Below are 18,135 nucleotides of genomic sequence, written 5' to 3'. Positions count from 1 at the left end.
GGACTACTGCAGCTCTTAATACTAAGAGTTCAAAAAACTTGGTCAGTTTAGTAGGATTGTTGTCTGTAGTTACCAGATTTTGCCAAAGCCCCACTCAACCTAAATTGGGTCCTGTGCACAAAAGGTAATACCATAAAAGTGGTCACACAGCAGTGGAAATAAGAACAGTGGGGAATATAAATGGAACAAGCTTTGGAAAGTTTCAAACAGCTTTCTTAGTTTCTGTAATACCAGTTAAGCCAAAGCCAAAGAGATGGGAAAGACTGAACATAGAAGCAGAAAAACACAGCTGCCTCTCCAGCATGAAGACAGCATGGCCCAGCTCAGCTACAGCTGCTCCTGAACTTCCAAGGAGTATAACAGCACAATTTGCCTGAACTTCAGCTCCTCTTAGATCCTAATTTCTCACTGAGGTGGTAGGGTTAAGAGATTTGCTTTGTTTACAAACCTTGGTTTTTAGAGTAATGGTTATATTCACCTCAGAAAATTTTTTATTTTAATGGAAAATAAAAACCCAAACAACTTATTTTAATCCTTATTGTCCTTTAAATGAAGTATAAGCTGCTTTCTTTTGTTTTTATATCCTACTTCAGCCATGCCATGCAGTAGATTCATATAGAATTCTTTCTAGAACAATTTTTCCCTAAGGAGACCAAAAGGCTCTTTAAAACTCTAAAAAAAAAACCCAAAAAGGCCAAATTTGACCAGAATATAAATATGAACACTCACTTTTTTAAGCAGAAGACTTCCCGAGTAACTAGATCAGAGAAATAAAACTTACAGAAACCAGTCCCCTCCATAGCCAATATTCCTGCAGAGGGGTGCTTACACCTCCTTCACATCTTTCTGAAGGGCAGCAATCTTCAGAAAAACCTCTGTCCTCCCTAAGACTCTTCCAGAACCAGTCTGAGCATTCTGCAGCTCTATTGAGTCCAGGCCCAGCCAGGAAACTCTCAAAAAATTCCTCCCAAAACAGCTCACTTGCCACCATGGGAAGGAACCCACCTGAGGCTTTGTGACCCAATTTCTCTTCTCTTTAAAGCAGCTGCAGTAGCAGGAAACTGACTGCTAACTACCATGGGTCAAGTGTGCTAAGGTGACAGACAAGCTGAGATGGAGGCTGGTTCACTTCAGTCTCCTACATTTCAGAGGACAACTTCTAAATGATTCAAGTTAAACTGAATCCCAGAGAAAGGTGAAATCAATAGATGTTTTTGTGCATGTGTTCAGGGAAGATAACAGAAACAGGCACTGAAGTACTCCTGTGATTGTGAGATAGGTAAGGTTGCAGCCAAACTTTCAGTCTCAACAACAGTAGTTCAATTAATTCATGAATGCAGTCAATGCTCTACAGTCTTTGCACAAGAGCCTACAGAAGAAGTTGAAAAGTCTCCAGAAAAACAAAAAAAAATGAACCCATAAACAAAACAAAAAATAAAAACAAAACCAAAACAATGAAGAGGAATTGACATCTCAATTATTTTCATCCATGCAGCTGCAATCAAATCCTTGATTGAAAACCTATTCCATTCTTCCAGCCTTGACTGAGGCTGGCCTCCTGCACTCAACAGAATGGAAGATCTACTTGTCCACAGAAAGAGGAGAGAAGGAGAGAGTGAGAATACATTAAGGAAAAAAAAAAAAAAAGAAAAGAAAAGCCAGTGCTTATGTCAACAAAGCTATTTAAGCAGAGAGGAATAGAAAGGAGTTCTGGTTCTGCAGCTGCTTATGTATTTTATGTATTTTCCATTTATGAATAATTTGGAAACAGGTACAAACAATGTTAGGTTCCTAGGCAGCTTCAGCAGAATAGAGGAAACAGTTTTCCACTGCATCTCCCTCCATACTGTCTATGCAGCAGCATTTACTGGGGCTCATGCCATTTTTCATCTGTTTATCTACTATCTTCTTTGTTTCATAATAATGAGAATTCTGCTTCCAGAAATAGTAGAAGAGCAAGATTCTAATAGAGAGCATAGTGGGCTGTGCAGAAAGAGTTGAAAGACGGTGCAGCTCGCACCTGCGTCACGTTCACATGTGCTGAAACTAAAACACAGCTGGTTGGTTTAATTTTAGGCCTACTAGCCTTGGCAACATCCCTTTTATCTCCAATGCCTAATTATAAAAGCCCTAAGTGCCAGCACTGTTAACTGCTTCAGTACTGAGTGCTGTTGTTTCACTAAAGCCATGAAATGCATCCAGTAGCTTGGCCTTGCTTGGCACAGTATCCTAATTCTCTCCTCTTCCAGTACATAATACTGATACAGCTATTTCTTCCTTACTACACTAGGAATCTAAACCCTAACAAGTATTTTTAAGTGAGTTCAATGCTACTCAGACCTGATGAAGACACAGAAAATGATGTGACATACAAAAAACATAGAAGTAAAACCTGAACTGTCATTTCTATTAATTCCAACTATAATTACAGGCAGTAAAAAAAAAAAACATTTAGGTGTTCTATAGCTTACTCAGCCTTTTTCCTGCTGCTCTCTAAAGTGGTATTTTAATTTATTTTCCTTCTATCAGATAATGTGCCAGCATCTCAAAAAAGGCGGCAGACTTTGCAAACACACAAAAAAATACTTTTGCAGAAACTTCCATTGCTCTTTTTTCAGGATAGTGAGAAAAGATGTAAAATAAGGATCACTAGAATGCTAGGATCACTTCTAAAACCTCATGAGGAAAAGGCTTTGTTTCTTTAAACCTACAATCTGTAAAAAGTATTTGTCTAAATACTCTTTAAAAGAGGGAGAACAATTTCTATTCACAATCCTTAAATTCTGGGAGGGCATTTATTCACAGGTGGCTACCAGCCCTATTGGGTTTAGTATCAGCTCATGGGATTTAGTGTTACTACCTCCATTAACTGCTTCCAAACACAGAAATTACTTTTTTCTCCTTCAAAGAAGTTTGTTATAAATATCCCCAAAGCCAACTAATTTTCTTTCTAAACATTTCTTCCAACTCTGTTATCCCTCTGCAGAACAGGCCCGCCAGTAATACCAGTCACATAATTTCCTTACCCATTACTTCCAGCCTGTTCATATGCATCCTTCAGCCTTTGTTTTATATTTTGAAAGCTAATGTTTTGTGGCAGGGACAAATTCAATGCTGTGTTAATACTATAAACAGTAAAGTGACACTCAGAACAGTGCAAGGGGGAACCAGAAAAAAATAATGAGAATGCTTGGTGATAACATCTTGGTCTACCCTGGCAACAAGGTGAAAGAACAAATCAATGCCACTATGTCTGCATAAAGCACAAAATTAGCAAGAAACTTAAAAAATCTGGCCAGTAATTGTCTGACATCATTAATTTAATTTCTATTTCCTATAAGTCTACATGAAAGAGCCGTGTAAGCTGCTCTAGACAACCATCTGAAGACAGCAGCCTGAACAGGAATGTATTTGGAAGCCACTAAATCTTTCTCAGTAATTGCCCTTTCTTAGCATGGAATTCATTATGCACTGAAGTCAAACTCAATTACAGTACATTCAAGATTCCAAAAACTCTAATGGTTCACTGATTTTTCAGCTACAATAGGATAAATACCCATACTTTAGTGAAGAGTATAGTCAGCTGTCTTTTAGAGGAGGGTAGGTCAACTGTATCATCAGAAGTGCTAGCACTGAGTCCTGCCACTCCTGATTTTTTCAACTTCAGCTCAAACTTTGATGGATAAAGATTCAGTGAAAATTTTGCTGATGAAAAATAATCTATGTAAGTTCCCCAAATAAGTTCTGAAGGAGCTCCTCAGGTTGTCTTAAGAGTCAGAATGGCATCTTTGTGACCATTTTTCATTTTTGCACATCACTTCTAAATATAGGCAGAGAGCAAAAATAAACAGCTGCTCATTACAAGACAGTTTCATCACACTAATAAGAGCTGAAACTACTAAGCAGTCATTTTTATACTTCAAGGCCCTCTTTCAAAAAAGACTGCATGTCAAAGCAACAAAAAGGATTGAAATTAATGTATTTCTTTTTCTGTGTGTGTTTGGTAAAGACTGAGGGCAGCTACTGATCCATCAACATGAGAAACCCATGAGAGGATGTGTGGAAATTTATTACTCATAGAGCAATGGTACTTTGAAAAAAATGTTCATCAGTGGGGTTAGAGACTGCAAGGTTATCACAACAAGGATAAAATGGAACAATAAAGAGGTAGTAAAATTAAAATTAGTTTAGTTGGTGATGGGATTTTACAATGAATCTTAAATTCATACCTGAAGGATGATTGATTTGGATGTCTAAGAAAGTGGGAGCTCTGACTGACCATTTTCCTGCCACTGAAGAAGTTCCAGAATGACATTTACCCTCTTTTCCTCCACATGGTAGTATGCTCATATTGCAGCTCTGTGAGGACTTGAAGTTTGAGTCTGACTCAAATTAGAAACTCCCTTCTGCTGCCAGGGGAAGCCCTGTGTCCCCCACACATCTCTTCCTTCCACTTTTCAATGCACATTACTTTGAGTTACCTGGGACAGAGGTAACTTGGAGACCTGAATCACACAGGATGCCAGCTAATTAAAACTACAGAAAGTATAGTTCTATATTTTTAATATTATTTTTTATTATTTTAGATGTATAATAAATATATATTTTTGTATTCTACCAGTTCATGTACTGAATCAAGTCACTTTGAAGTCTGATGTAAATGGGGAATATGTAAGGGAACTGTGTAGGTGGAAGTAAGGGAGGAGGAAAGGGGGAAGTGAGGGAGAAGGCAAAAGAAAATAGGAAGAAGGGAGAGAGGGAGACCTCGAGGCAATCTGTTAACTGGTTCAGCTCTAACATGAATCTGCTCCTTACAGGAATACCTCTCCTAGAGCCTGCAAAATTTTCAATATACTTATAGGAGCTTTGTATCTTCAGTCCATCATCTTACTGGAAAACTTTATGGAAGCTGGTCAACTAGTTTGGAAGTAATTCAGAAAAGAAATGACACAGTATGGCCACATGGCCTTATTTTCTCTAAGAAATAGTCTTATAAAATACAGTTATGAGGGAGCCTGTCATGTGTAGAACCAACATTGAACTGATTAAAATGGCTTATTTAATAGTGGGAGTAATCAATACAGATGAAGATGCAGCACTGATACCTTCAGGGACCTCTTCTGTCAAATGCACTTAATGAAAGGCTAAGCTGAAAATGCAGGCAACAAATTCTATAGAAGAGATTATATTGAACACTGAGTTATGTTGTACTTCATGTTTCATCACTTTACATCCATCTTCTAGAGTAAAAGATTGAAGTAAACAGTGAACTTCCATCAACCTTACACTATGAAAGTAAGATGGGGAATGAGAACAAATTCATGTACAAAAAACTTATTATTTCTCCTACAATAACAAGAAATACTGCCTAGTTTATATTTTTTTCATTTAAGGAAAATGAAAAAATATAATGAAATGGTTTGAAAAATTGTCATAGTCTTTCAGTCATTTAGTTGCTACAAATCAAGCATTGCAATTGTAGGTTACCATTACAATTTAATGGAACTGCTACTAAAATATTACAATATATTATAGTGTAATGAAGAATGTTAAAAGACTAAGTATAAGTGACATGCCATGGTAATGTCAGTGGCCCACAAAAAAAGAAAGGGTTTACTCTGAAATTCAGATATTGGACAACCTATTTTAGTTCAACTAGTCTTTTTAAACCAAAAGACTGCTCCTTTGTGTAATGAAACATGTAAAGATTAGAAATTACAATACACAATAATATTTCTCTATTGTCTCTAAATGTATAACTGATTATGCCTTACCTTGAAGTAGAGCTGCAATTTGGAGAGACTGCTGAGATGGATGCTCTTTAAGTATATCCAAAACCGTTCTACCCAAACTGTCCTTTATGTTGGTATCAATTCCTGAAAAAGAAATGGATCTGTGGTGGAATATTTAACCCTAAATGCTTCGGATTATAAATGTGTTATATCAGACTGAGTTATCAGACAAATTGAAAGCAAACTGCATTTCAGCTGAAGTACAGGATACATTTCTGTTTAAAGCTTGAGTAGCCTAAAATTTACATGCTGATGTGAATGGTTTTTATGTTTCTGTATATAGTGGGGATATAAAGTAACCAAATTTGGGATTATTTTAACAGATTTTTCTAAGGAAGAGCCATCCTGAAAAGGATATTTTGTAAAATCGAGAAATTCTCTGAATGTTTTTCCTACATTTCTCTCCAAACTATTTTAATTCATTGGGAACTTTCTGGTCCAGAGTTCCAGTATGTGTTTTGGGAGCAAGACAGAAGAAGTTTTTATCTATATGTTAATAAAGTTGTTCTTCATGGCAACATTTCCAAAATTCATGCCATGAATAGACTGAAATATCCACGTGTAGAGTATAGGCACTATGAACAGCCACAGGATTTCCTCACAGACCATCCATTACTGGTAACAAAGTAATGGCTGGGCTTAAACTGTGAATTAAGTTTGAGGCTTGCCCTGGATGTACAGGGTACTGCACGACTCTACCTTTGCCTTGTAGGAGCTTCCTTGGAAATTTTGCCTTATGTTTTTCAGTTTAGATGTGCTTTCATAATGAGTAAAGATATGAAACGTCCTAGCAAACAACGTGAAATTCTTTTCACGACACCAGAGAAAAACAGAGGAAGCAGGATTTAAAAGGACATTCTGAAAGCATTCTGAAAAGGCTGCAATTTCCTAACCTAACTGACATTTTCCTAATTTGTTTTGTGAGAAACACAAAATTTTCTCCCTGAAAACAAACCCAAAATATTACTGGGCTATTTAGTGGTGGCAATTGACTTTCTGAGGCCAGACACACCAACTCATATCTTTCCTTTGTAGTGGCTACTTATTACATCTTCTGACTCTTTTTGAAGCAGAATTAGAAAAGAGGGGATTGTTAGGTACAAAAGGCAGAAGATGGGGAGTTTTGCAGAAGTGCAGAGCATTTGGGGTTGAAGGAGTTCACAGTGAAGATTCTACTCCACTGTCTTGACAACTGTATACTGGTAGAGGCTGTAACATGCAATAATCTGAAAAAGGTGGGCTTTTTCTGTGGTCTAAAAGGCTTCCTATGTTTGTGCAATGTTCTCCAGTCCTTCCTTTTTTAGGAAGTAAAAAGGCCTTTTCAAGGGCAGGTAAAGATCCCTTTCAGCCTTTTCTTCTTCATCCAAACAGAGAAGCAACTCGGAAGGACCATTTCTTTTCTGAAACCAGGTCTGAGATCAGGGATACACTAGTTGAGATTCAGAGGAAGAGCTGTGATTAGGATATACTTCCTTTTGCAATATATATGTAACACCACAAGAACTGATAACAAAGACCAATGAGATCCCTCAGTGTAATGAAAGTTCATGGATCTGCAAGAAATTATTTCTAAGTATTTTCATTCTCATTAGTCTTACCATTTACCTGAGAAGACAGTTGTCTAGATGAGTAATTTACTGACAACAATTTTGAAACTTACTATGCAGTAGATGAGTTGTTTGGACTTTATAACCCCGTTCTTCTTTTCTTTCAGGACAAATGCAATTCTCAGAGACACAGTGCCTTCCCCTTTCTTTGCAGGCACTCAGTTTATCCAGGAAATTAAGAAGCAAGCAGAATGGTGTGTATGCTAGGAATAGCTAACTGAAGAAAATAAATGTGAACATGAATCTTCTGGTCTCTACATCAAAGAATAGTCTTGGCTGCCTTTCAGAGTGAATAACAAAATTTTATGTAGCCATTTTGTTCTCATAATACATTTATTCTCAGAATACAGTGGCATACACTGAGTCATATATGGAATTTCTGAGTTGGAACATCACCTTTGTTCTCTGTATATAGCAATTTCTTATTCTAAAAGAACACTGTTCTAAAGAGAAGTACATGTGATTAGATTTGCAAAGGCTGATCATGATAACAGTAATTTGTATAACCAAAACTTAAGGACACTTACACCAAGTTAGGAAAATTAAGGGTATTTGTTCAGTGTTTCCTGTAAATCAGATTTACCTGTTTCAAGCAAAATGCGTACTACCTCCACCTTTCCAAATAGGGCTGCTTCGTGTAGGGCACTTCCTTTTTCTGTCTAGAAAAGAAATATTGTGACATTTAAAATACTAATTAATCTTTCTGTAAAGAATACTCTAGGAAAATAAAAATTTATCTTTTCCCTTCTATTTTACCTATACATAAAAAACATGGAATAGGCAAGAATAAATACTAGAACACAAAATTTTTTATTATTGCTCAAGACAAAACCAAAAATGCTATCAGATCTACTGTAAAATTAATAACTATATAAGAAAATATAGTAGGAATGGAATACAGCTCCCTGTCAACAAGCCTGAGTTTGTGAAAAATTCCTAAACTCTTACTATAGGCAGTGAAAATCTAGTCAGCACCATCAGTGGAACACAGCTCTTCAGCAGAGCCAGACAGTTTACATGCGGACATCTACAATCAGATGTTTTAATGTGAAAATGGATTGCACCCTAGAAGGTCAATTCAGTTACATGTGAGAGATGCCCTAGGATATCCTGGTGTCCAGCTGCTGGTCCAGTTGATGTTCACATTTGATCTGCCTCACATCTGCTCCATACAGATGCCTTGGATACCCTAAGGCACCCCCAACAGCTTTAGATGCCCATGCTCATGTCATTTGAATTCTAACTTAGATATCTGTGAACTTGATTTTGCAGATTTTTTTGACACAGAATTCTTCGTGAGAAGACTTTTGTGCAAATAAAATTTATAGTACTGAAAAACACACTCTCTCTCTTAACAAGCTACTTTTCTTAATATTTTATGCTACTGTTACTGTAAATGTGAACAGAGTCACTTTCCATCTAATAGCATTAGCTAGAGCCCTACTAGATCTCACTGAGTATCTGACTTACCTCCTTTTTTTTGATAGTAAATTAGATTTTGAAATTTATTTGTTACAAATATTAAAGATTTTGCTGCTTGAATTTGGTTTTTCTATACTTTATCCAAGTTGTACTTACTATAGTAGAAAGACCTTAAAGATACACACATACAAAACCCAAGTCTGAAATAAAGTAGCAATTCATTATTAATTAGTTGTGTTGGAATGCATCAGAGTTACAGCAATGCAACGACAGGATATTTAGAAGTAATCAGAGATCCTGAGACAGGATGTGATCACTCTGTAAGTGTACATATGTCCTACTACTGCTTAGAACATGGAGGTAAAAAGTAGAGCATGCCCAATGACATCTACATCCTGCACACCAGTTATACTAAAAGTATAACAGAGAGGAGAAGGGAGTCAGTAAGAGAATATAGATACGAAACACATCTCAAAACAACTTCTAAAATTTCCACTTTCAGAAGCAATCCAGTTGAACATTCCCAGGTTTATTTGGAACAAGAAGACTAAATATGCAGATTTACTTAGAGATGGTTTCAGAATCCTTTACTCATACAATATCTTCAGGATATTTCCAGTTAGTGCAATTGACTTCAAAATGGAATAACTCTGCAACGACAGTGCAACCACAGAGGTACACACAGAGATTAATGTGCAGCTCAGAAATTTCTGGGAATGAGAAAAGTTCTCAGAAAAGTCACTGATAGTTACAGCTCTGATTACTGAAAGAGGCTTGACATCAGCAATTTTGAAAAAAAGCCTATTATCCTCCTGGTGTCACATCGCATTTCCTTTGGATTGGTCACTTACTGGCATGACTATTGGGTGGAGCTGGTACTATTAAGATAAAGTTCTCTGTCATCAAGGAGGAATGTTAACAGCAGCTCAAGAGGGTGGCTTCCCTTCTGCTCACTACTGGGGGGTCCACACCCAAAATGCTCTGTTCAGTTCTGGGCTCCCCAGCACATGATGGAGATGGAGCTACAACAGAGAGACACTAAAATTGTTAAGAGACTCGAGCATCTCTTCTATGGGGAAAGGCAGAGAGAGCTGGAACAGTTTAGCCTAGACAAATGAAGGCTTACAGTGGATCTCATCAATGTGTACAAATATCTGAAGGGAAGGTATAAAAAAGGCTAAGCCAGGCTTGGTCATGTCCAGTGACAGAAGAGAAAATGGGGGAAAACCGAAACACAGTAGGTTCTATTTGAACATACTAATTTTTTTTTCTTTTTTTTTGCTTTGCAGGCAACTGAGCCCAGTACTGGTACAGGTTGTCCATGAAAGTTGTAGGGTCTCAGTCCTTGAAGATATTCAGAAGTTGTTTGGACATAATCCTGGGCAACTTATTCTATGGGATTCTGCTTGAAAAGGGGGAGTTGGACCTGATGACCTCCAGAGTTCCCTTCCAACCTCAACCATGCTCTGATTCTGTCAAGAATAAGAATTAGTGATGTAAATATCAACAATGAAATCCACAGAGGTTCAATTGCTGGAGGAAGCCAGAGCACTAAATTTTATTTCTATGAGACTGAACTGCAAAAATGAAAACCAGCTGCACCTTGACTAAAATTGTAGATATCATTCTGTACTAATAAGGATCCCTGTTTAATGGAGAAAATGGACTACACTAGTGATAACTGAGTAGTACCATGATCTGAGACTGAGAAAGATCAATGTTCTGGCATACTCAATCAAAAGCTTTGAAGATGAGGAATAGGATTACCTAGTTAAAGGGTGAAAGGGATCCTGATGTGATAACTGGCATGGGTAGCAGTCTTTCTGTTCATCAAAACACCCCACTGGAGGAAAGGTAAGCAGTATTTTCCTCAATGAGAGGACACATCTAGTAAGAAATTGAATTAAAACTAACAGGAGAAGAGGAACTTCCTAGATGTGTAAGGCAAACAAATCTATCTGGGGGCAACCTAAGAACCAGAAGATAGTTCTGCTATGCATAAAGGGAGTACAGGAACTTAACCCACCTTTACACATGTAATTCATAGAGTTGGGAGAGGGATCCAAACTTAAATGCCATTTTTTTCCATATACACTTTCTTGCTTCTTAGTCTATTCTACCACGATATTTCCTGTCATATCAGAACATGATCCTAAAATGCTTTACAGACATTCCCCACTGCCCTGCATTCTAGGGCAATCTGTGCTTTACAACTCTGAGCTATCAGACAATAGTAATGAATGTCACATCCTGGAAATGAGATTTATATTATGAACAATTTGTTCAAAAGAGGAATTTAAAAGGCACACCACATAAACAGTGCAAGGATCTGTACACTACAAAGGTCATTTTCTGAACAAGAGGGCAAATATTACCATGAAACTGAACTAAAACCAATCTGAAAATATGGAGATTGAAAGCACACTTGTAAGATGCAGATGTGTAATCCTGCATAAGATGTCATGGAGATGAATGCTGACACAAATCTTGAAAGCCCTAGGCAGGATTTCATGGTAATAGTGAATAACTAACAAGTGAATCAGATCCCTTCACCCAAAAACTATCCAGAAGGCAGAAATGCCCTTGTTACCAGACAGTTCAGTTACAAAACTCTGCTTTAACTTAGAGGGAATGCTGAACCTCAGGATGAACAGGGCCAAGAGAAATTCAGACTGGCTAAGTAGATGTATCTCTCTTTTTAAACGTACATATGCCTTACCACTTGAAGGTAGTAAGTAAGTTCAGAATGTTTTATTCTTGTGCATTACAGCACTTACACAAATCACAAGGATTAAAAATCATAGTTGAAAGTAATTTCTATGTATTATTTAAAATGTCCTAGAACTTACTTATAACAGTGTGCTGGTGCACTAATATATTCTTCTTGTCTATACTACAGTAAGTGAGCTTAAGATTTATAGACAATTTTCACTGCTTTACTTCCTGAATCTTTCATTGCCTTGGATCATATTTTCCTGGCAAAGTAAACACTACCATTATATTTGGAAAGTCTTTCCCAGTGATACTTAATACAGAAACTGCTGGCAATTTTTCAGGATCAAGGCAAGCTAAAGTCTACTTGAGTTTGCTCCAATGGATAATATATTGATACTCTGGCATAATTTTCTGTATATGAAATACAGAGAACTAGAGCACAAATTGTGCTAAACATAATAAACAGTCCCTGCCCCTGCTTACTACTAAATACAGGTACAATGTCACAGCTGGACACATAAACCAAGCTAGGACAGGAGGACATTGTCAATAAGCACACCAGAATACTCAGGTCAACTTGGCATACAATCTGCAGGCTCACAGAAAAGCATCAAGAGTTTTAATAATTACAAATTTTCTTTTAATCATGTAAATATGCAAGAGCTTGTAATTAGGTCACTTGTCTCGTCCTTATTCATAGGCAGGTTGCTATAGTTCTGACATGGATTTCAGACAGAATCTGAAGGACAGAATGTAGCTTTGCAAACTGATTCACAGAATATCCTCCATATACAGTGAGAGCAAAAAGGAAGGGGCACAGCTTTTGGCAGAACTACCAGTGATAAGCAGTGGAAATTGCCATCATTATTGGAACAGACAAGGAAGGCAAATAGGGACAGATGAAAGTTGGATAAACAGAAGAGGCCAAGATTTTAGGCTATTTATAATTATTAAACTACTGTTTACATGAAACATACTGAATTGTGCAGTGTCTTAATTTACTGAAGGCCCAAAGTCTATCACTCAACCAAAATGTGTGTATTTTGAATATGTTTCAATTTAAATGAAAACTCCAAAGCATAAAGAGATGAAACAGATTTGTATCGCCCACTCCTAAATAATTCCAGATTGAAGGATAGTGGATAGACCTGGGAAATAATAAAATGTGTGATAATTGAAATAAAAAAATAAATGCTCTCTTTTATAAGTCCAAATTTTTGGCTGTGATTAAAAGTGCTCAGGGAGTAAAAAAGAGAAAGATAAGAAGTAAACCTTCCATTTAAATAAATACATCTTTACAACTACAAAGTGATACAAGACAGGCTACTCCTATTATCATCTCTAAATATTCTGAGAGGTCTTTATGGTGATAAACTGAATTTATTTAACATGTTTAAATGTGTGCAAAGTTGTTGTTTACCACATAAGTTTTTACTTTGCAAATTGTTCTTTCCTAAACAGTGATGCAGATCAGTTTAATTAATAACAAAATAGTTGAGTTTAGTTTAAAGTGACAGGCTGATATTTTGTGTTCTCCTCAGTTTAATAAGCTGCCAGTAATCATCAACAGAATTTTTCAGAGGCTATAGAAGTAATCAGTTAATAAGCCAAATTACCAATATGTTAAGTTGCTGAATGAAAAGGAACATATTGATAGAGAATCTGTATACCAGCAAGAAAATAAATAAATGATATTTCCTTATGGCAAGTGGGACAAAACCCCTAAGAAACAAGATAACCCACTGAAAAAAAAAAAATCTCTCAGCCTCTGAATAACTACCAAAAAAAAATTTATGAGAATATAAATCACTTAAAAGCATTTAGAATAAAAAAATTAAAACAAGTAAACCCTATAATTTTATTGTAGATGTCAAAGAGATCACCATTACTAAAAAATCTTTCATTTCTTAAAAGATTTCAGCCACTGTATTTTTTAAAGACTAGTGAAAACTTTTTAGTATAACTATAGATAAAAATGGCTTAGGAGAATTCACAGTAGTGCTAAAATTATCTAGATTACATAAGAGGAAGAACACATTTCATAAAAGCATTGTGTAATATTTTGCCCTCATGTAACCATCAGTTTGTAAGTTGCCATGACAGAGACTATTTTCCTTCAATTATTCTATTTCTTAAATATAAATTCAGGCACCAGTTTCTTTCTGAATTTTTCCTCATTCTTTTGCTAGAGATAAAAGAGAAATTATACATTCAAAAATATGCATTTGAAAGTTCAGTGTTGCTGTAGCATTAAACTTTTCTAAATTACTGAAGATGTAGTAATTGTAAAGAAAAAATAAGCAGCTTATATTAACCTTTGCAAGTGTCTCTTTTTCTAGTAAAGAAATCATAATCAAATGAAATTGAAAGCTTGATCAGCAACAAATTCACAAGCAACAAATCACACAAAAATGTTTCACTTTAAAATAGTTTGAAGAAAGAATCAACACTAACCCAAAACATGCGAGAAGTAATAAAAGTAGTAAAACAATTTACCACATTTTTCTATGGAAGGCACTTGAGAATATCCACTTCTAATCTTAAAAAACACTAATATTTTCTGATTTGCTTTGTTGTTTTTTTTTTTTTTAATCTATCTTTTCTTCTCCTCTTCACATTCCTTTTCTCAAAAGTTGAAAAACATTATCTTGATGGAAGAATCCAGAAATAAAAGTGTATGGAATCCAGGTCCAATCTTTCTGTATAAAAGGGAATTTTATGTATAAAGGAGTCTAACTGAATGCACCTAAAGCTTAAAATGGATATAAATTTTAATCAAAGCTTAGACAAAGTCTGCAAGATTTGTTCACAGATTCACAGAATCTTCAGTGTTGGAAGTGACCCAGAAGGATCATCAAGTCCAACTCCTAAGTGAATGGGCCATACAGAGATTGAACCCACAGCTTTGGTGTTTTTATCAGCAGGCTCTAACCAACTGCTAAGTGGTAGAGAATGTCTGAATGTGACTCTAAAGTAAATGTAATTAAGTTTGGTAGCTTGCTTGCTTTACCTGAAAATAGATATAAACCTGAAACAACCTTAATTCAAAGCATATTTTATACAGTGAGAGAGAGACAGCAAGGAAGTTACTCCATTTATGAAAATTTAATCCACTCTACAACAAACACAGTGCCATCAATCAAATCAAGAGAAATCATAGGATTGAGGCAACATTTCAGAACACAGAATCCAGTCCTCCGTAGTTAAAAGGCCTGGACACCTTCCAGCACAAAAAATTGAACAGAAAATTCACTGCTGCTGTACCTTGTGTCTCTTCCCATCTATGTCTATCTTATTTAAAGCTACTTCTTTAACATCCTTATAACTTACTGTGCATTAAACTAGATGCACAGAAGAGCTGGCAGGTTGGAGACAGTAGCTGGGAGAGTGTATTGCTATAGAATTTTCTCTTAGATTTATATAAGTGTTTAGAAATGCAGAAAATCAAAATTGTTATTACTTAGTAACTTGAGCTTGGATGGAATAATTACAGGGAAATGAGCTCTCAATGAAATGCTGTTTTAGATTGCTGCGACCATGAATGGCCATAGCTCTAGAAAATCAGCTTACAACCTTTACAGCCACTGTTGTAGAAAATATATTTATACACACCTACACGAATGGTTGATATGATTTGTGTATCTACATGCTTCAAGACAACATTATCTACATGCTTCAAGACAACATGCACTCAGCTTTGAAGATATGTATCTTTCTTGACTTATCCCTTTTAACACATTGTTTGAGTTTGAGTGATAAATAAAGCTGTGATATATATCACCCTGCAGCATTTCTAACAAAGTAAATGCAAGTATACTTTAAAGAAAAAAAAAAATGCAAGAAGTAATTTCATTTAAATCATAGTCTAAGGGAGGGGGAAGGAAGGAAAGGAAGGAAAGGGAGGGAGGAAGGAAGGGAGGAATTACACACTAACTTGGCAGCTGACATCCATTCCAGCCTCCAGAAGCACCTGCACGACAGCTTTGTGGCCATTACGAGCAGCAAGATGCAAAGGAGTGTGTTTCCTTGTGTTACAGTTCATCAGATTGGGATAGGCTTTGATGATCATTTTCACAACGCGCAGACGGCCATAAAGTGCTGCCAGATCCAGAGGTGTTTCCAGTTTGTTGTTTCTTATTGTGGGGTCTGTCAGCTCTTCTAGCAGAACAGCAACAACTTCTGAATGACCATACTGGGCTGCACAATGCAGTGCTGTTTCATTTTCATTGTTCTGTTAAAAAAAACCCCCAAAGTTCAGAAATTCGTGTTTAATCCACAACAAAAATGCTCAGCTTCTATAAATTGCTTCCATGAGATCACTACAGAGGCAGAGTTTGTAATATAATGTATGGTAATATATGGTAAATGCTTCAAAATTACTCTACTGAAATTTTAATAATAACACATTAATACTTCAGCTTGCTGCTCTCAAGCAGATGAGCTCCCTATGTGTCACCATTGCTCCCAATCCATTTTAACAACATGCTCCTCAAATCCTTGCAGCTCATGATATGCCAAAATCTGTAACCTTCTTTGATTCAGCTGTTCTTGAAATTATGATTGAGTCCCTCTCTTGAAAATACTCTGACAGTGAAGCCTCTCTTCTTGATTGTGCTGGTTTTATACCATAGCAGTTTATTATTAGAGAAATGGAATTATGGAGTAAAACTGTGCAAATGTATCAGGAACAAGGTTAGTTTCATGTATCACTATAAAAAGTTACCACCCAGACAACAATTAAAGCTGAAGAAGACAAAATAGCACCTATACAAAGACTTAGCAAATCATTTAAGCAGTTGGTCTTCTCAGGACTCCAGAAACAGGCATCTATGTGTTTTAGGGCATATCAGTATGCATATGCTCACAATCCTGTATGCAAACAGGTTTTTGCTTTATAAAGCAATGGCCTCCAAGTGTTTCCCAAAATATTACTCAATAAACTTAATAATAAATATTGAGAATAAGCATTATATTTTTAATTGTTTCCTTCCAATTATGTCTGTATACTTGCAACACCAAAGAGACAAATAACTTCAGGCAAAGGAAATAGTTTATCAAGCTCTCTGAATTCTACCTGTCGTCTATATTATTAATATATCATGTGCAGACTTTCCAAAGCTTTAAAAAACACTAGACGCTGTAAATTGTAGAAGCATATACATTGACTGCCTCTTCTAATAAATTATTTATAAAATGTTGTGACAGTTTAGGAATGCTGTAAAAGTACAAAATCAATAAGCTAATGTGCTATATAAAAAAATTAAGATTCATGTAGATTCAGAAAAGATACTAAAGAAGGGTAGAGATATCATTCTAAAGGAAGAAAGAGTGGCAAATATGAATCCATAGTTCTATTTTTCAAGGAGACAGCTGAAGAAAGTTCAGGGGACAGAGAACTGAAAATAGAAAAAAAACAATTTTTTTTTAAAAAAGACAGAAGAAGTCAGAGATTCAGTGAAAGGAGGCTTTGGACTCTTACTCAAAAGCTAGCAAGGATAATAATATTCATGGTGCACAGTAAAAACTAGAAAGGAGGAAAAGATTTTTTTTTTTTTTTTTGGTAATGATGTTTCTTATTCTGTAACCAAGAACTCAACTCTTGGGGTTGTGGTTTTAACAACATTGCTGTCATTTTCATCTCTTGCAATCTAAGATGACTCAGGTGAACTTGGGAAACAGAAGAGACAGATTAATGCATTCAAGTACATCAATGTTGTAGTCAAACTCATGGGTGTCTGCAACACCACGCAAGATCTGAGAGACTGGAGTGTGTTTCCTGCTAAACTGCAACACAGAGGCTGCAGAAGATCCAGGTGGAGAAGCTTCCACTGGCAGACATGGTTTGATGCCTAGTAAGTATTTAACCATTGTGCATCATTCAGACCACCATGTGGGCTTTCTTTATTACACAGACCAGAAATTCAGATTTAAATATATATATACTGTCACAATACTACTCTGCTGCAATGTTCTACCAACTACCTGAAACAAGCTTTTTGTGCTCTAGAGACTTCTAATATATCTTTAAATAGGACCAAGCAAAGCAATTTTCTTATGTACAATTGTAAGCCCACAAATCACAAGCACAGTTTATTAAAATTAATTTAAAAATTTTCAATATTTCATGGACAGCTAGATGAACAGGCAATTCCAGCCTTATTTTGTGTACAATTAAGTATGAACATCAGATAATTGCACACAAAATGGACAATCAGGGTAATTTTTGCCTACAGTTACTGTATTTATTTGTCCAGTGGATATAGTTACACCAAGAATTTATATGTATAACTATATTGTCATTCTGGGAGGCAAATAACAAAATACATGTTTACAATTAAGCACTTGTCCAATATCTGCCTATGTCTGAGGGCTTTTTCAAGAACTTATGGAAGTACTAATTGAACTACTTCAAATCTTGTGCCAATGATGCTCATATTGCAGCTTAAAAGTATTCTGAGTAAATTTTCAGAGAAACAAAAATTAAATTTGCTGTGGGCCTTTTCTCAAAATGTGATAAACAGATACAGACACAGAGAGATCAAACAGTACAAGTTGCTGCTGGTGAGCAGCAAACTGGAATTTGCTCCCTTTGGATAAAG

General features: G+C 36.1%; 1 protein-coding gene across 1 annotated transcript in view; it reads right to left on the bottom strand.

Annotated features, from left to right (window-relative positions):
* ANKS1B (ankyrin repeat and sterile alpha motif domain containing 1B) overlaps nt 1-18,135 on the bottom strand; it is a 411,850-nt gene that overhangs the window by 337,735 nt on the left and 55,980 nt on the right. Inside the window, exons 4-6 of the mRNA XM_059846720.1 lie at nt 15,471-15,767; nt 7,983-8,058; nt 5,775-5,876 (exon numbers count right to left, since the gene is read on the bottom strand). Of these exons, the coding sequence (XP_059702703.1) occupies nt 5,775-5,876; nt 7,983-8,058; nt 15,471-15,767 (475 nt within the window). The remainder of the gene's footprint in view (nt 1-5,774; nt 5,877-7,982; nt 8,059-15,470; nt 15,768-18,135) is intronic.

Source organism: Haemorhous mexicanus, chromosome 5 (genome assembly GCF_027477595.1).
Source record: "Haemorhous mexicanus isolate bHaeMex1 chromosome 5, bHaeMex1.pri, whole genome shotgun sequence".
In the NCBI taxonomy this organism is placed as follows: Eukaryota; Metazoa; Chordata; class Aves; order Passeriformes; family Fringillidae; genus Haemorhous; species Haemorhous mexicanus.
This window is presented reverse-complemented; position numbering and strand designations above follow the sequence as displayed.